Source organism: Homarus americanus, unplaced genomic scaffold (assembly GCF_018991925.1).
Source record: "Homarus americanus isolate GMGI-L3 unplaced genomic scaffold, GMGI_Hamer_2.0 scaffold31032, whole genome shotgun sequence".
NCBI lineage: Eukaryota > Metazoa > Arthropoda > Malacostraca > Decapoda > Nephropidae > Homarus > Homarus americanus.
In genome coordinates this window covers 100,374-121,216 of record NW_024729696.1, presented here as the reverse complement: position 1 = coordinate 121,216, position 20,843 = coordinate 100,374, and the positions used below count along the sequence as shown (strand labels likewise).

The window sequence follows — 20,843 nt, the reverse complement described above, 5'->3', positions numbered from 1 at the left end:
GCTCATGCCTAGAGTAAGTCCCTGATTTTTTTTCTCAATTCCTGTTGGAGAGAACTTGTGATGACAAATTAAAGACAATTCTTCATCTGACAACTTTTCACCACAATGGCGCTTTACTCGGTCGATTATACTTTTAACTACAAACTTAAAATATAATAGCCACTAGTATCAGGTAGGAAATCTGTTGGCATTAAGTAGATAAATGCCAGTACTAGATTTAGACTTTAAGCATTAAGTAATCTTCTTCACATTATTATATCCTGCAGTACTGATCATGTCTCTGTGTTGACAGTAGGCGGGGAGCTGAGCACACGACACTGGTGGCTGGTGGGCCTGGTGTTCCTGGTGGCGGCCACGGCGGGGGTAGGGGTGGGGGTCCCCCTGGCCCTCCGGGGGGACCCCTTACAGTCCCTCGACAACAGACTAGAAACCGCCAACAAAATCCTGGCACAATATCCTCTCATAGACGGGTGAGTACACCAGTGTTGCCTTATGTTATACACCTGAACACACTTTATCACAGGTGAGTACATATGCACCTTTAGCCCCTTAAGTATGAGTACTTATCCCCTTTACTTAGCCCCACCAGTACAATGAATTAAACCCTTAAGTATGATGACTGAATCCCTTGAGTATGATGACTTAACCCTTTGAGTATGATGACTTAACTCTTGAGTGTGATGACTTATTCCAATCAGTACGATGACTTAACCCCTTTGAGTGTGATGACTTAACCCCTTTGAGTGTGATGACTTAACCCCTTGAGCACGGTGTTATTATATGAAATGAGGTTAAGTCATCGTACTTAAGGGGTTAAACTCTAGAACAATTCTCAGAAAATATATTATTATTAAATGAAAGATTCCTTGTTCTCTCTACTCTATATTAGTGACTATATGGTTTACATTGACTATTGAGGTAGTTAAAGTGATTGAGGTGATTGCAGTGGTCGAGGTGATTTAAGTTATTGAAGTGGTAATAAAATAGGAGAATCACCACCTGTAACAAACAAGCTCTAAAGTGTGTGTGTGTGTGTGTGTGTGTGTGTGTGTGTGTGTGTGTGTGTGTGTGTGTGTGTGTGTGTGTGTGTGTGCCCTATACAAAGGCGAGAAAAATGTGCCCAAATTAAGTTCATTTGCTTTCATTCTTCACTGAACCGGTTAAATAATGACTGCAGTAAATCAGAGAAAAAAAAATTATGTTTGAAAATACAAGTGAGAAAGACCGTTGGGTTAGGTTAGTTTAGGTGAGAAAGACCGCTAGTATAAAATTAATCTTTACTTTAGAAAAAGACGATAAAGTAAAATAATGTTTCGTGGGTTAGATATATTTTCTCTATTATATTTTTTCATGAGAGTTACAGCCATTAACCTTGTGTGTCCCTAGAAATAATAATAATTAATTAGAGGCTTGGGAGAGAATTAATTAATTATTGAATGATGGCAATGGGAGAACTTTTAATAAATCTAGGTGAAGCAGTTTTGGAGAGAGAGAGAGCTACGTGTGTGTGAGTAATGACAGTGGTGTTAAATTTTCTAATTGATTGACCAAAACACACACAAAAAATTAAGAGATAAGAATGGGTAACTATAGAAAACATTTAAACCTCAGTGACACAGCACGGAAGTTGGATCACAATGGCTGTGTTCGGATAATGCTGTGCTGCTAACTGTGTCAGAGGGAGAGTTGGACACAGTAGTAGAATATTTTGTTGAAAGGCCACAGGAGATCTTTTTTTTTTTTTATTGGTAAACGTTGGAAAGAGGAAAGTTTGGGTGTTGGCAGGGAGGGAGAACAGACACAACGGGATGTCAATGTACAGGGGGAAAAAGCTGAAGGTTGTGGGTAAACTAAATATAAATGCGTGAAAATAATCGACAATAAAGATGGAAATAGAAAAAAAAAGAACAAATTAGTTGCAGATTAATGAAAGGAAAAAAGAGGAGGAGGAGGAAGAGAATTAACCAATGACAGGAAGTTGAGTTGGTGGCATTAAAAAAAATGTTTACTTTATGTTTTATGTGGGGATGTGAAGCTGTGGTGGGTCAGAAGAGTGTAAGAATTGTAGCAGAATTAGGTTAGGCTCGGCTCTGTTAGGTTAGGCTCGGCTCTGTAATGTTAGGTTAGGCTCTGTAATGTTAGGTTAGGCTCTGTAATGTTAGGTTAGGCTCTGTAATGTTAGGTTAGGCTCGGCTCTGTTAGGTTAGGTTAGCGTTAGAGTGGTTAATCTTGAGACAGACTAGGCAAGGGTTAATCTTCAGGTGATCCGACATCTTTTTTACCCAGGAACAAGAATAATTGACCAGGTGAGAATACTATAACCTTTACACCTGTTCTATCACCTTTCCTTGCCTCTGATACCTGTGATGGCTATGAGATTAATTAAACGAAATTGAACTCCTAGAAGATATGTGAATGATTATAAACTTGTTAAATATGAATGAAATATAAATGACTAGAGGATGATTAGTCAAAGGTTGTCTACCAATATATATTTTGGCACAAACTTAATTCTCAGAATCAGAAAAACACAAACAAAATTTTCCTCCCTCACACAAGAATTCCTCTCTCGTGGCCGCCACAGTCACTTGTAAACACGACTCCAGCTGTGACGAAAAAGAGTGGGACATGTGTGTGCTAAGTCGAGAATGTGTTCAGTAGGAGAGAGTCTAAATTCAACGTATGACATCAGAGAAGGAAAGAGTCGTGTTGTCAGAGAACTTGGTCAAATAAGTCAACAAGAATGGGAAAGCCACCTGGAGTGTCTTTATTCCTGAGATATTTATGACCATCTCGAGTCTATAGATCCCTCCCTCACCTTCCCTATTTTATTCCTAACTCCTCCCTTCCTGCTTGTCTATCTTTTCCCTCCCTCTACCTCCTCCTACCCCTTCTTCCCTTTCCCCTCCTCTCTTCCTTTGCCTTCCCCCTCCCTTCATCTTCCCCCTCCCCTACTTACCCTCTCCTCTTGCCCAGCCCTATTTTGCTTTTCCTTTCCACTCACTTACCCCTTTGCCAACCCTCCCCCTCTTCCACACCCCCTTTCTCACCTCTCTCCATTTTCCCTTCCTCCTCTTCCTCTACATCTGCACACCAAAACAACCCCCTGTCCCAAAAGGCCTCAACCTAACCTAATTTAATCAAATCTAACCAATTATAACCTAAAATTACACAACTTATCATAACGTATTCTAACCTAACCTAACTTAACCTAACGAGCAGAATTAAGGTTCCAGTAGGATTTGTCCTTCTTAAGACTAGTGACTATTTTATCGGCACCCAGAAGAGAGAAATGAAGAGAGAAAATAAGAGTCTCAATAGAACGAGTAACATTCGTAACATTACCCCTGGGAGAAGGAAGAGAAAGAGAATAAGATGGAAATATAACAATGGAAAAAATAATCTAAGAATGAGAGAGCCAGTGGGAGGGATATAAAGGTCAGAAAGTGTGTCGAGCCGAGCCGAGTGCCAACTCATGCTCGGTGGTGCCACTCTAAATGTTGTGACTTTGACCTTGACCTTGACCTCTGGACCCTTCAAATAATTGCAGTTTCTGGGGTGGTTATGTATATATAAAGGTCAACACTTAGATAACATTTTGGATTCAATCTATGAACTTTGACCCCCTAAAATACAGCAGCTTCAGAGGTCAGAACATCACTTAAAAGTCAATGTGAATTTGACCTTTCATCACTGACTTCAAAAACATAGTCTTTCTAGGGGTAAAAATCAGAAATATATTGAGTATATGTAAAGAATAAATACAGATTCTTTCCATTCTATAATCAAGCTGCCCAGCACTCTGCATTTAATTATTTAGTGAGATATACGGAGTCATCGGGAACAAGAACAACAGAATATAACACAACCATTTAAAATAAGGAAAAACGGGATTTGACGTATTACAGTAAAAAAAAAAAGAACTATAAATTTTTAAAATCGGAAAAAATAACAACCATTTATAATCGAAAAAAAAATGAACGTGCTGTATTACCCATTAAAATCGAATAAATTAATACAAGCATTTAAAATCGAAAAAAAAAAACATTTAAAATCGAAAAATAATACCCCCAAAAGTAATAGATAACCATTTAAAATCCTGGCGTTCTTTTTCGATGACCTTATATAAACAGAGATGGCACTGATCATACACCTTGCACGACCCTGCTACTGTTGGTGATGGTGAAGTGAGGGAGGCACAGTTGGTGATGGTGAAGTGAAGGGGGTACAGTCGGTGATGGTGAAGTGAAGGGGGTACAGTCGGTGATGGTGAAGTGAAGGGGGTACAGTCGGTGATGGTGAAGTGAAGGAGGTACAGTTGGTGATGGTGAAGAGAAGGAGGTACACATTTCCCCATTTTCTTTCGTGGGAGAGAGCGAGAAGCGACGCAGGAGGGACGAAGGTAAAATACAAAGGGGAGATAAAAAAATATAATGTCTGTATGAAGGAACATTCGGAAAAGGAAAAAAAAACAGTGGTGTATAAAAATTGAAATAGACGAAGGAGGAAATAACGAGAGAGAGAAGAAAAATTACCCAAGAGAAAAGAAAAAGCAGAACCAAAAGAGATGAAAAGAAAATAATTCATGAAAGGAAAAAAAAAATAGGGAAAAAAAATCTTTGTGATAAAACATTCTAAACTGGGATGAACGTAGGACATAAAAGAAAACAAATAGAAGAAGAAAGACGGAATGAAAGAAGCTATAGAAATAAAACGAAAAAACATAAAAATATGGTTCAGTATCATGGCATGTTGTCTCCATTACATTGTTTTTTGTATTGGTGTGTTTTTTTGTGCGTGTGTTTGCTTTATGGTGTATTTCTCTCGTGTCTGGGTTATTGCGTCTGTGTTCTTTATCATTTTTTTGTTCCATCAGAAGTATTGGCCGGTCCCTCCTCGTTTGTCATCGTCTTCATAGTCGTTGTTGTCGTTTTGGTCATCGTGGTGATCGTTGTCTTTGTCATAGAGATACGAAACGTTTTAATTCATCCTTTCTGTCTCTCTCTCTATCTCTCTTTCCCCCTCTCTCTCTATCTCTCCTTCCCCCGCTCTCTCTTTCTCGTTCCCACTCTATCTATCTGTCGGTCTGTTGATATTTTCTTTAAGTATACATGGAAGAAATTTTTGTGAAATTGTTGAACACAAACCAAAAGAATTTGTATGAGAGATGAAATACAAACACACTCCAACTCAGTACAAACAATCCCCAAGACCACCACCACCACCACACTGGATTAGTTACCCTCACCTCCCCCCCTCAAACCCATCGTTCCCCTGACAAACTCCTTCTACGTAACGTGTCTTTAAGGTGATGTAAATCTTCTTTAATATAATTTTTGTTTCTACGACTTTATTCCTTATATCAACTGAATAGGTTAGGTTAGGTTAGGTTAGGTTAGGTTAGGTTTTGTGATAGTTACTCCTCCTCTCATGACTTTACTGAGAGAGTATATCACATGAGGGGATTTTTTTTTCATTAAGTGAGAAAGCCAACGTAAAATTCTTGGTTACATTTCGTTTATATATATATATATATATATATATATATATATATATATATATATATATATATATATATATATATATATATATATATATATATATATATTCTTAAATCAGACGAATAAATCAATACTGTGTGTATTTATGTCTCTGTGTGAATATCAACGGTAAAATCCCCTGAGAAAGATAAAATACGAGTCTTTCCTTATAGGTACACATACAGTACACTCACTAAGACACTATTTACAGATAGTATGCTATTAAGGGTCAAAAGGTCAAAGGTTAAGGTCCCATTTTTGAGGGGTCCTGGAGTAACTTGGCAATACGGTCAGCGGGGGGGGGGCAGCAGTCACCGTCTCGTTCACTATAAATTTCGGACAGTTTCCCCAGTTAATAAAAATGAAGGTTGACGCAGCGCCTTGACTCCTGAACTCTCTGCCTCCAAAAGTTAAGCTTAGAATACCTTCCTACTTTACAATTCTATTTTATCCAACTTTATTCTAAACTTGGATTTATGGCTCCAAAATTCATGTCCCCTCAACCTAGTCATTTTCATTTACTTTATTCTACGTAAATTTATTCTCAATCTGAATTTAATACTAACAAAGAATTATATTTGGAAAACATACGTATTTCAGGTATTCTATTCTACTTCAAATTTATTCGCAAGAATCGATGCTTTCACAACTTCGTGACGAGAAAACATTTATTACTCGTCAGGTTTATTCTCTTCTGCTTTATTTTAAACCTGAATTCACCGCCTTGAAATTTATGCAGGACTATATCAGTTGGTGGGCAGCTCTGGGCCATCCATCCTTAATTTAAAACTTGCCTAAAATAGAATGTGAATTTGATGATCTTCTTTGGGTTACCACAAACACCTGCCCCGAGTAATTATCTCCCTGGCTAAGAATACCTTCCCTGTGACGTCAGTGGTGGTGGATGAGGCCATGAAGTGGATGACGTATCAAGATTGGATGATGGTGGATGAACCTAGTGAAGGTTTCAAGCTTGGATAATGGTAGATGACGTAGTGAAGGCTTCTAAATTGGGTGATGGTGGGTGATGCATAGGGAAGATTTCAAGATTGGATGACGGTGGATGACGCGTGACGGCCTCAAGAGGGATACAACAGGTGGTGACAGGTGAGACGGAACCTAAGACTAAAGTTTAATTAATAGTTGCTATCATACTTATCCTATTCCGAGAGAGAGAGAGAGAGAGAGAGAGAGAGATTAGTTAAAGTGAAAATCACCAGCTGAGGTTAGTAGGTCAGTAGCTGAGGCTACCGCGCCACCAGCTGAGGCTACCGCGCCACCAGCTAGGTTACTAGGTCACCAGCCTAGGCTATTAGGTCACCAGCTAGGCTACTACAGGTGTAGGTCACCAGCTGGGCTACAACGTCACAAGCTGAGGCTACTACGTCATCAGCTAGGCAAGTAGGCCACCAGCGAGGCTGCTAAGTCACCAGGAGAGACTACTACGTCACCAAGTGAGGCTACTAGGTCACCAGCTGAGGCTAACAAGATTCCAGCTAGACTAATAAGTCATCAGCTGAGGCTGCTAAGTCACCTGGTGAGGCTAACAAAGTTCCAACTAGGCTACTAGGTCATCAGCAGAGGCTACTAGGAAACCAGCAGGGTCACCAACTAGGTTACTAGGTCACCATGTGAGGCTGCGGCTACCAAGAGTCACTACAGGTTCCATCCGTTGTCATGGCGACGCATCAACAACCTCCCATTTACTGCTCACAGTGTAGAGAGAGAGTAGTTTAATTCTACTTATCCTGCTACTTCAGTTATCACCTGCAGGGAATAAGACGACAGCCTTCAGCAGACCTCAAGAGACCCAAGTTAACACACGGCTGTCAGCATCCCCCCCACCCCCCCAACCACTTAAGTGAAGCCCTCCAGTGTGTTTGAGGGTAGATGGGGGGGGGGGGAGGTTTACAGGTACTGATCAGGGGAAGTTTGACTTACATTGTGAGGGAAAGATAAAAACAACTTGAACTCAGAACTCAGGCCGGAAAGTTCAAAATAATACCGAGGGTTTGGTTAGGTTAAGTCAGGATATGTTAGGGTTAGGTTAGGGTAAGTTTCAGTAGGTTAAGTTAGGTAAATCGCTAAGATAGGTTAGGTTAATTGGTAAGATTGGTTAGGTTAAGGTAGGTTAGGTTAGGTTAGGTTTTGGGTCCGGGAAGGAAGGGCGTCCTTACAATGTATATACAGTTACTGAGTAAAATCCAACCAGCCAAGACTACCTTTGTTAGTGTCCAGGGAAGAGTGGAGGTCACTCAGGTGCAAGTTGCTTCTCAAAATAATGCTGAGATGGCACAGGAACACGGCCAAATCGCTGCCATTCTGGATGAGGAAACAGGAGAGAGAGAGAGAGATATCAGTCAAAACTTCTCAAATAGTCAAAAGACTCGATGAATGAGAGGGTAAGGGAGGAGGGTCAAAGGATGGGGGGCAGGAACCATGACTGTAGTTGTGAGCAGAGAGGCTGAGGGAGAGAGGAGGTATTTGTGGCTGTGCATGTATTGGACTTCGGTTCGGGAAAACATGAATCTGAACCCAGTAAATGGATGTTGGGGGAGTCTAAGAAGGGGGAGGAGGTGAGGTGATGGTGATCTAGTACCCAGGAGGAGGTACTGGACGTAGCCAAGACCTGTTAAAGTGAGCAAGACAGGAGGATGGCACTGTGTTGCTCTCTCATCATTAACTCGTGAATTTTTATGTCATTTATCTCTGTAGAAGTGAAATTTTTGTTATCACCCGGTGTAGTGGTGGTGGTTATAGTGGTGGTAGTGATGGTGGTGGTGAGTGGTGATGATAGTGGTGGTGGTCAGAAGTGGTGGAGATAGTGATAGTTGTGGTGGTGATAGTGGTCACTCAAGAAAGGATTCACGTGTAAGTCAGTCTAGCCTTAAAGAGATGAACGCCTTACATCCTCACACAGTTCTCTGGCCTCATGAGACAATAATTCTTTACAACGGCACTTGTGGGAATTGTCTTGCCTGCTCTTTAATGTGTTCCCCGCCATAATAACTGAGCCAAACATCGGTAGTAAATTGTCCCCCAACACCTCACCCCCCACACCCCTCTCTCACCCCCAACACCCCTCTCTCACCCCCGTACCCCCACACCCTCCCTCCCCCCCATCCACCCCTTCCTCTTTTTATTGACCGTAAACTTCAAAACACTTTATAGTTCAGTAGTGAGTCACCAACACTCGATTTTTAATATATATATAATTCCAGTTTCTCCAGTCTTTACACGCAGTCACGGTCAGTTGGGCATATCGACTGTACCGTACAGTATATCCTAATAACAGTTAAGAATGATGGACGCTCAGTTCGGGTCTCTCATCTTAATGGCTTAATAAAACAAACTTACCGTAAACCTGCCACCAAATTGTCCTCTAAATGATATTTCTACCTTTGTCCTATCACAAAGTTATCCCCTATTTGTCATATTGGTATATAGAACAACAATTTATCAAGGAAAATTATCTTGAGGTACAACGAATATTGTTTGTGTATATTTACGTTTCCTGTGAGTTGAAGGAGGAGTCATCTGTTTAGTTTATGTGACTCCTGACCCCAAATTTGTAATTCAATGACAGGAGAGCGTGGTGACGACAAACAGTGTAAAGAATTTGGTCTTGGCCAGAATATATAGACCAGGAGAAGCTGCCTCAATCACCGGGGGTAAACTAATAGGCCGGACATGATGAAGACGACTGAAGACTTTTGCCATGATCTAACATCTCTGGAGAACAGCTTCGGGCACAAACAACACGAAAAAACAGACCATAAAAAGAAATACCTAAATACTTAACTCTTTGTAACCTAATATACAGCAAAGTGTGTTTCTTCCTTATCAGTAAAACCACAACTGTATCCATTAGGAGCGTCTTAATTTACCATTTAAATGTCCATACACGTGCACCATATATCTTGTTTCCCTAAAGATCAACAGAGACCGATTTCCACGTAACTGTGAACCTTACAAGTGTATCACGTATCATGACACACCCCCTCCCCCCAAAAAATAATTTTTCTTCAATCATTTTTTTTGTTTTGTGTGGGTTTGATAAAAGACCTCACCTCGTTGTTCCACTCCGCTAGAATGTCTGTAAACAATACCTGACAAAAAGAAAAGTGGGGGAAATTTTCACCTTGAACACAGTCTAGTACCTCAGGACAAACTGCTTCATACAACAAGAGTTTTGGTCACCTAACCCGACAGAATTATTAAAAAAAAGAAGAAAAAAATGAGTTACCTGGACTGAGTCTAATGTTGAGAGACAAATGTTTCAAGTAACATATGTGTTTAATAAATGGACATGGCAGAAGTGTTGAGAGGTCTGAAGTGCATTCTCTGCCGCTCTCAACAATATAAACCATAAAGTAACTATTGGCAACACAGAGTAAAAAATCTCAAATAGGACTCGGCACGACGTCCAGGGCAGTAAACACGGTGCCGTAGAGGTGCTGTTCTGGGGTAGTTTTCAATACAGCACTCTCTAGGTCAGGCCACCACAACACAGTATAACAAATGAGCATCATAAAACAACCTCGAGATATACAGCACACGGTACACAGTAACTTTGGAATACAGCGTTACAGCACAGCAGCACAGGTCCGTGCAGCAGCTCAACATCAGGGAACAGCATCCAGCACTACAATTCAACAGCAGAGAACAGCATAGCACCTCACGGCTACAAGTGACCGTAATTTAAGATTACAGCGTTACAGCATAGCGCCACAGCTTAGTATTACAGAACGTCCGGTAGCCCAGCATCAAAGAACAGCACAACAGCCCCAAAGTAATTCAGAAAAACAGCATTACAGCACAGAACTTCAGCTTAGTATTAGAGAAAAACTTCACAGATGAACAAGAAATAACTTCCTAAAAAAAAAAAATACAAGAACTACCACCACCACAGAGAAGAGCGTCAGTGTCCAGCCTTCAGCAGTAAAGTTGTGTTGCCTTATTTAGAGCATCCCTTTATGATCGTGTCGCTTCGGCTAGTGGGCTGTTTTACTTTGTCGTTCTCCGCCCACAGGGTTTTGTAGGTGGGGTTTAACTGCCTGAGAGTCTTCATACATATTTTGGGGGGAATGGAAGGTTTTTGTACGTGGTTTATAACTGTGTTGGATAATTTTCCCGTATGGTTTTTTTACCGACCTTCCATAATTTACGTACAGCTGGTTTTAATTGTCTAGGGTTTTTTCCTTACAATAGTTACAAGTGTTGTCGCGAGTGTGTATGTGTGTGTCTGAAGTTGGTTTAAATCTCCTGAAAGTTACTAAATAATGGTTAAAGTTGGCTGGAAATAATTAAAAAGATAGTTTAAAGTTATTGGGTGTGTGTGTGTGTGTGTGTGTGTGTGTGTTTTTGTTTGTAAAGATATCTTATGTCTCAGGAACTAGTTGGGGGAATACCTGAAGGTGTTTTGTTTACCTTGGGAACCATTTTGATGATAATTTTAATTAGTTGGGTTATCTCGTGGGTTTATCAGGAGGCTGTTTAATAAGAACGGTAGTTTAACAGAGTGTGTGTGTGTGTGTGCGTGTGTGTGTGTGTGTGCGTGTGTGTGTGTGTGTGCGTGTGTGTGTGTGCGTGTGCGTGTGCGTGTGTGTGTGTGTGTGTGTGTGTGTATCCAAATATCACCATGATACCAACTTGGAACTCCTGATATGATCCTATTAAAGCGCTCATTACTCCTCCATTGTTCCATTAGATTTCCATTACAACCTCAAAATACAAAACACTAACCCCCCCTCCACCCCATTCCTTCTCCCTCCTCCCACACTTGTCGCTATATGACCTACTGCAGGGTGCAATGTTGCAACTTAAGGCAGCACAGGTGATCAAGACTTGGCCATAGCTTCGTTAATGCAGGTTGCTTATTCGGGAAGTACATAAGAAAACGGATTAATATAAACTCCCTTACTCGGGCAAATTATTATTCGGTGTCAGTCAGAACAGGTGGGCGTAACATTGATTAACACAGGTAATAGATGGTACTACACCTTTAGAAACACAACGATAACAATAGTAGTAGTAGTAGTAGTAGTAATCAGGCACTAATTTTAGACGTAACAGAACATACATTTTGTTTCCGTCGATAAAATGTCCCACAATAAGAAAAAGAGAAGAAAAACACACAAGCAGTCAGGTATTTCCGATATATGAAAACATTCAGGAACGTATTTGTGAATATTTTTCAGTGTGTGTGTGTGTGTGTGTGTGTGTGTGTGTGTGTGTGTGTGTGTGTGTGTGTGTGTGTGTGTGTGTGTGTGTGTGTGTGTGTGTGTGAGAGAGAAAGCAAAATGCAATTCCTGATGTGAGCCTTTTCTTTGCTCATTCCGTAAAATATTTTCCAATAACAGATGTCAAAACGTAGTGTCTGGAGGCAACACATTCATAGCGTCAATCTTTTATCACAAGTCAATCTTTTGTGGAGTTTGATATTAAATAAAACATTAAACACACACACACACACACACACACACACACACACACACACACACACACACACACACACACACACACACACACACACACATACACACACACACACACACACACACACACACACACACACACACACACACACACACACACACACACACACACACACACACACACACACACACACACACACACACACACACAGGCGTCGTAGGTGACTGGGAGAAGGCCATTAGATACTAACAATGGCTCATTACCAATGCAAATTCTTGGAGCCAATGAATTTCGTTTAGGTGTAACCAAGGCCCCGGAAAATTGGTTCCAGATACGCCCTCGTGCCTAGAATGACCTGGTGACGACCTGTGTGACATGGTAACGATCCATGTGACCTGGTGACGACCCGTGACCTGGTGACGACCCGTGTGACCCGGTTACGACCCGTGACTTGGTGACGACCTGTGTGACCTGGTGACGACCTGTGTAACCTGGTAACGATCCATGTGACCTGGTGACGACCCGTGACCTGGTTACGACCCGTGTGACCCGGTTACGACCCGTGACTTGGTGACGACCCGTGTGACCTTTTCTATCACGTTTTCTCTCTTGTTTCTCTTACACTCTACTTGCATGGAGTCTTCGGGTTCATTCCCTTCATTTCGATTAAGCCAATTAAAGATATGAACAGTGTAGGTGCTGGATATATATTGCTCTCTCTCTCTCTCTCTCTCTCTCTCTCTCTCTCTCTCTCTCTCTACATTTTACTGCTAAATTATGACGTATCTCCTCTTTTATAAAGCCTGACAAGCAGTATTAACTTTGCAATGTCTTACGTGACTGCACTGTTATTAAGAATATTAATAATATCACAGCTATGATGTACTACTGAAATATTCTCCATTCAGTCTTTGGAGGGAGGAGGAGGAGGAGGAGGAGGAGGAGGACAAGGGTTAGGAGGAGGAGGGTAAAGATAGACAAAGAGTTGATATTGCACGTTGTGTTTGGTACATCAATATGACTAGTGAGTTTGGTTGTTGCAACGAGTGGTGGTTCATTCTGTGCCTGTCCTAAAGGCGTGTTGGTGATATTGCAAGCGGTGGTGCATGATCCAGTGATATCCAAATCATAAGGTCTATTCAGTACAAATACAGGTGTTGATTTAAATTGAAGGTACAGTGTTTTCTGTATTTTGTAGTTGATGTTTGTGGTAGTGACATTAGGTTCGTGCCTTTATCTAAACGTGGAGAGAAACAAACTCTATTACAGTACAAGTACAGTAACACCTATGTGAACTAATTTGATGCTCCTAATTTCTACGATACTTGGTAATACCTGGCATCTACCTGTGATTCATGGTTACTTTCTAATTAGTGACAGTTTTTTTATTATAAAATTACGGCAGAATAACAAAAAATAAATAAAAAATTACTACAATACAAAAAATATGAGTAAATAGGTATTGAAACAATTCCTAATTCCACTTCTCTCACCTGTAACATATTGCCGAAATATCCCACGAATTCCGTCCGCAACTGTACTCATTAAGGTATATACAAATCCCAGGTACAGTAATTCCTAAGTTGTTGCCTCAAGGGAAACTCTCCCCTTAGTCTCTTGACACACACACACACACACACACACACACACACACACACACACACACACACACACACACACACACACACACACACCTGTAGCATCAACCAACGCCTCAGGTAGATTATGGAGGATTAATTATCACCTAAACCTACAGCGTCAACATCTACCTTAATTAGTGTGGCTAATGGGGGTCGGTGTACGGTACCTGTAGGTGTGTTACAGTACTGTACCTGTAGGTGTGTTACAGTACTGTACCTGTAGGTGTGTTACAGTACTGTACCTGTAGGTGTGTTACAGTACTGTACCTGTAGGTGTGTTACAGTACTGTACCTGTAGGTGTGTTACAGTACTGTACCTGTATGTATTAGAACACCTTAAGCATACATCAAATTAACCTACACTAAAAAAAGAGGAAATTCATTACATTTATTGCCAAAGTAACTTAACTTAACCTGACCAAACCAAACCTAACCTTAGATTATTCGGGATGATCTAGTAGATATTCATACAAAAACGAAACGTGTATGTGTATAAGAAATGTATGAGTGGTGTATGAGAAGTGTATGAGAGATGATCGAGAGATGTATGGAGAGGTAAAAGAAGTGTATAAGAAATGTATGAGTGGTGTATGAGAAGTGTATGAGAGATGATCGAGAGATGTATGAGCGGTTTATGAGAAGAGGATAATCAAAGTATTAGTGAGATATGTGACTTTAGGGGAGAGACTATAAGATATAAAAGAAGGAAAGAAGAAGAGGCAAAATAACAACAACAATAGAGTACACACACACACACACACACACACACACACACATGATGGCTGACTGACCACTCCTCATTTCTACTCCTAACACAGCCAATTTAATACACCGGCAGGTTGAACACACACACACACACACACACACACACACACACACACACACACAGACACACACACACACACACACACACACACACACACACACACACACACACACACACACACACACACACCAAAAAAAAAAAATTACCTGTGTGGATGCGGGCAAACAATACACACAGACTCGCTCTTGTTGTTCAATCACGAATTTTACATAAGTTTGGTTAATAGTGAAAGCCGTTGGTAGCGTATAGGGGGGAGGAGGGGAAGGACGAATAAGGAGGTACATAGTAAAAAGTGAGAAATGTATTGAAAAGGAAAGAGAATGGTTAACGATGGGGACAGTGAATAATGGGAGATATAGTGAGATAGAGAAAGAACAGTTAACGAGAGAGATAGCGATAATTGAGGTATAGACAGAGAAGGAAAGAAGGGGGGGAATTTGTTAGCGAGGAGCATAGTGGAAAATAAAGAGTTGAATGGGGAAGGATAAAAAAAAATAGTTAACGAAAGGGAATAATTAAATGAGAGGTTGATTAAGATATTTAGGGCGGGATTAGAAGGCTGATTAAATTTCGGTTGCTACTAAAGGGAGAGGAGGAGGAGGAGGAGATGAGATGATAATGAGGATTAGAAAAGTGAAGGATTATTAGAGACGAGTATTATTAGGACATGAGGTAGGTGTGTGTGTGTGTGTGTGTGTGTGTGTGTGTGTGTGTGTGTGTGTGTGTGTGTGTGTGTGTGTGTGTGTGTGTGTGTGTGTGTGTGTGTGCTACGACAAGTCTACAATAAACGCAAACCGTAATCACATGACACAGAGAAAATACAATAACAAAGAAATTGAGGAATATAAATCGAAGTAAGAAAAATACATTATAATTTCTTGTCTCTCTCTCTCTCTCTCTCTCTCTCTCTCTCTCTCATTATGTAGAGGAAGAAGCAAAGTTTATCTTAACAAACATTTAAAAAGGTGTAAATCGAGCTGATGGATTTTTTTTTTCGTGTAAGTATCTATGAAAACGTGAAGAATATTATACATTTGAAAGACTACTGTATTACAGGGATGAAATCCATATTACCTAAACTTAATCCACATTACATAAACTAAATCTATATTACGAAGTTTAAATCCGTATTACATAAAATAAATCTACATTATGTGACCTGGTGACCAGTCATGATAATCAGCGACATTACAGAATGTTCGACAACTTTCAAATTAACGCAATAACTCCTGAAACTCTCACACACAGTACTAATAATTACATTAACAATAGTAATTAGACAGGTTTCTCATGATTGCAGTAATTTCTTCATAATTACGCGGAATTTTAAATGACAAGATAATTAACAGTCGTTCCCGCCTAACGTAATGTACTGTCTGCATAAAGGAACGCCAGTATGTCCTTCTTGCAATAATAAAATATTAACACACTACAATTGGATAAAAAAGCGCCATAATGTATATCTTTAAATTAACATTACTTAATATAGATACGTCATAATGTGCTCCTTTAACTTATAATATCTGGATGAATAAACGCAATAATAAATAAATAAATAAATAAATAAATAAAGACGCCACAAAAAGCCTGGCTAAAGTGCAATAAGATCTGTGGTATAACTTAACACTATCATGTCTCCCCTTTAACTTATAATAACATCTACATAGGGTAATGCCATAATGTATTCATAACATAAAGTAGCAGCTGAGTGGCGGAGTTTTTATGGCGTCGTGGCGCCATAAATAACCCCAACTTTACCAAGTTTGAGAATAACTTGAGTCAAGTTGGAATACTTCACCTTACTCGACCGTACAAGTTGAGGGTCTTGGTTCACTGGTGTGGTGTGGTGTGGTGAGAGGTGGTGTGGTGTGGTGTGGTGTGGTGAGAGATGGTGTGCTGTGGTGTGGTGTGGTGAGAGGTGGTGTGGTGTGGTTAGAGGTGGTGTGGTGTGGTGTGGTGTAGTGTGGTGTGAGGTGAGGTAGTGTTGTGTGAGGTGGTGACTGGGCAACTGCACCCAGTAAGGTCATCCTTTTGCGGTAGAACACACAATCATAATTACAGGTCAAAAAAAAAACTATACAACCTCTTATGGTCACTGCATGGAATGTCAGGACCCATCTGGATATTGGCACAAATGAGCGTCCTGAAAGAAGAACTGCACCTTGTGGCAAAGAGCTGGCTAGGTATAACATCGACATAGCAGACATTAGTGAGTCCTGGCTCCCAGACGAGGGTAGACTCACAGAACAGGAATCTGGCTATACAGTACCTTCTTCTGGAAGGGTAAACCTGCTGTGTAGAGAAACCGCATTTATGGAGTTGACTTTGCCATCCGCCAACGCATCCTACACAGGCTAACTGAAATGCCTATTGGGATCAACGAGCACCTCATGACGCTCCGAGTTCCACTGAATCACTCACGTCATGCCTTCTTCATCAGCGCATACGCCCCAACACTGGATGCAGAGGATGACATCAAGGAGGCCTTTTATGCTGACCTTGATAGAGTGCTAACCTCTATCCCTAGAGATGATAAGGTTGTGCTCCTAGGTGACTTCAATGCCAGAGCTGGCAGACATCCACATGAAGCCCCAGACATCCACATGAAGCCCCAGACATCCACATAAAGTCCCAGATATTCTCATGAAGCTCAGATATCCACCTGAAGCCCCAGACATCCACATGGAGCCTCAGATATCCACTTAAAGCCCGTCATCCGTTCGAAGCTCCAGACATTCATGTGACGACCCAAATTTCTATACGACATGGCGTCAGCCGGTTCCTGTCTGTCCAATTAATAATGAAGTTAATTTAATGTGACTCTCAGGTGGTGATAATGATGGTGGTGGTGGTGGTGGTGGTGGTGATAATGATGGTGGTGGTGGTGGTGGTGATAATGATGATGGTGGTGGTGGTGGTGGTGATGGTGATAATGGTGGTGGTGATAATGGTGGTGGTGATAATGATGGTGATGTGTGTGGTGGTGGTGTGTGTGGTGGTGGTGATAGATGGTGATGGTGATAACGGTGGTGGTGGATAATGGTGGTGGTAGTGGTGATGATGATAGTGATGATAATAGTAGTGGTGATGGTGGTAGTGTAGTGATGGTGGTAGTGTTAATGGTGGTAGTGTTAATGGTGGTAGTGGTGGTGGAAGCGGTGTAGCATAGCCCCTCCCAAAGTAAGATTGACAATAATACACGGCGGGGAATTGAAGGCAGACAGAAACAGCTGGCAGGTATTGTACACACACACACACACACACACACACACACACACACACACACACACACACACACACACACACACACACACACACACACACCCCATCTGCACCTGAACACACACCTATGAATATGAATATGAAACCATTAATCCCTGTTTGACACAGTTGCTCCCCTCTGTGGTATTAAACTTTATAGCTCCTTAGAGGGGAGGAGAGGGGAGGAAGGGAGGTGGAGGGGGTACTGTTCATATTGAGAGAGAGAGAGAGAGAGAGAGAGAGAGAGACGGCTGCTAAAATGATCAACAGTAAAAATGACGAAGGGAGGAGGAGGAGGAGGAGGAGGAAGAAGAAGAAGAGAGTTGAAAATGGAGCGAAGAAAGAGAAAAGAAGGAGGAGGAGAAGAAGAAGGAGCCACGAGGTGAGAGGCAGGATCAAGATGGTAAGATGTTACCATAGCAACCTTAGATGGTAGCCCCTCCTCCACCTAGCGGGAGGAAGAGGAGGAGGGTGACGAGGAATGTGAGGAGGAGGAGGAGGAGGAAGAATGAGAATAAGGAGGAATGAGAGAAGAACAAAGAGATGAATATGGGGATGAAAGAAAAGAAGGGGGAGGAGGTAGAGGAGGATTATAATAAGTTATCATGACAATAATGGATGCATACCTCCTTCCTCCTCCCTCTTTCTCCTTAATTTCCTCTCCTTTCACTACCTCCCAATCGTTGAAAGGAGTAGGAGGAAGAGGAGGCGGAAGAAGACAAGGAAGTGAAAGGAGAGAGGTAACCATGGCAACCAAGGATGTACATGTTTCCATCCTACCTTCCTCCTCTCCTCTCCATCCCGCCTCATTTCCCTTCCTCTATTCTTTTCTCTTTCTCTTGTCTTTCCACTCTTCTTCATTTATCTTCTTCCCTTATTCTTTTCCCTTATATTTTTCAACGCCTCCACTTCTTCCTCTTGTCTCCTCCTCCTCATAGTTTCCCCTTCCTTTTCGTCCTCTCCTTCCTATCCTCCACCACTTCCTTTCCCCTTTTTCTCCTCTTCCTCTCGCCCTCCTTCCTATTGTCTTCCACTTCCACCTTGTTCCTTTCCTATTTCCTCTTCTGTTCATCATCATTAGTTTTCTTCCTTCCCCTCTTCCCCCTTCTTCCCTTCCTTCTCTTCTTTTACCTTCTGCCCTTCCCTTTCTTCCTCCTTTCTCTTACTTCTCTCCTTGTCTTCCTCCCCTTCCCATTCTTCCTTCTCCTCTTGTCTACCTATCCCCTCCACACCCTACTGAAGGCTTGACTAATTACCTCTCGTGTTTCACCGCCAGTAATGACCACTGAAATAATCATCGTTAGGAGCTAATATTGCCGGCGACTGCAGTGCTGGGTTCTCTTCCTTCCTTCCTTCCTTCCTTCCTTCCTTCCTTCCTTCCTTCCTTCCTCCCTCCCTCCCTTCCCACCCTCCTTTCCTTCTTCCCTCCCTACTTTCCTTCTCTCCCTCCCGCCCCCTTCCTTAGCGCTCTCCACCCACTCCACCCATCACCCTAGCGCTCTCCATCTGTTCTTTTTGTTGTTGTTGTGGTGGTGGTTCTTGTTGTTGTAGTAGTTCTTGATGTCATTGTTGTTAGTGTTGTTTTTTGAGCTGAGGCAGGAAACATACACCACAAGTTCGTTTTCTTTATATCTCAGTTAATAAAGATGAAATTGAAAACCTAACCTAACCTAACACACTCTAGTCTAGCATAACCCTATATTAACCTAAACTAACCTAACATAAGGCTAACTTAACCCCGCGACTCACTAAAACCATAAAAAAAAACACAATAAGTTTATAATTGGTTAAGTGTTTGTTGACCTGCTGTACGCGGCCTAAAACATCAAAGGTTATTATTAAATCAGGACACATCTATAACCTTTTCTACATTTCATAACTTTTTGTTTTAACTAGATGAAACACTACACTACTACACACAGACAAGAGATACTTTTTAACACTCTGGGTAAATAAATCCAGCCAGATTTAGGATTTGTGTTCATTTTGTTGGCGTTGCTGCAAAGGTCAAAGTTTACCGATAATGAAGAGAAACGGTGTAGTCTCTCGTGAGTGTTGACGCGTAACATTTATTGGTGTGTGTGTGTGTGTGTGTGTGTGTGTGTGTGTGTGTGTGTGTGTGTGTGTGTGTGTGTGTGTGTGTGTGTGTGTGTGTGTGTGTGTGTGTGTGTGTGTGTGTGTGATCTGTGCTCTCATTCTCTGGGAGTCAATACATCTCCCCATCATTATGAACACTTTCTCACCCTCTCATAAGTTTCCCTTTTGAAGACTGTGGCAGGTTGAGGTATTATTAAGACTCCTCCGAGTATAATCCGGCTCACCTTCACGTACTAATGAAGGATCAGGATGTTTGGCTCACGAGACTGCTGGCTGGCTACCTTTTCTTCCCTTGTCATTAGTCGTGGCGCACACCTCACCTCACCTGTTTCTCACCTGTCATTTACTTCACTTCACCTCTCCTCGTTTACTCTTACCTGTACTTTACTTCACCTCACCTCCTCGTTTACCCTCACCTGTACTTTACATCACCTGTACTTTCTTAATTTCACCTAATTTTTACCTCAGCTCACCTTAACCTTACCTTACCTTCCCTGTACCTCACCCCCATTATCATCTCACATATTCTCACCTCAAATTTACCTCATCTCCACCTCATCTCCACCTCACCTCACCTCACTTCTACGTACTGTATGTGTGCGTCACTTAGAAGCGTTAACCTTTGCCGATGATGATGATGATGATGATGATGTGTGTGTGTGTGTGTGTGTGTGTGTCCCTGCAGAGTAGTGACAGGCGCTGAAGGTGGTCTCAAAAGAGGAGTTGGTAGAATGTTTTAAGTAATGGCATCACCGTTGGAGTAAGTGTGTATAATATATATCTGAACACCGATATGTATCAATCATTTATTTATTTATTAACCACAGCGGTGATAAAACTCCTGTTGGCCGCGGCGTTGAAATTATAATTATGAAAACTGCTGCTGCTCCAAATTCATTAGTACTGTTTAATGTTTATATCTCTATATATACATGTGAATTGTGAAAGCTGATATATATTTTGCAATGCATTATCAGGGATGAAGCCGCTTTTGTGTTGAGGGGAAATAAAAAAAGGTTTATGGCTCAATGCACAAAAGAG

General features: G+C 41.4%; 1 protein-coding gene across 1 annotated transcript in view; it reads left to right on the top strand.

Moving 5' to 3' along the window:
• The window catches only part of LOC121866792 (dipeptidase 1-like), a 107,830-nt gene that overhangs the window by 12,449 nt on the left and 74,538 nt on the right, over nucleotides 1-20,843 (top strand). Inside the window, exon 5 of the mRNA XM_042366522.1 lies at nucleotides 293-470. Within this exon, the coding sequence (XP_042222456.1) occupies nucleotides 293-470 (178 nt within the window). The remainder of the gene's footprint in view (nucleotides 1-292; nucleotides 471-20,843) is intronic.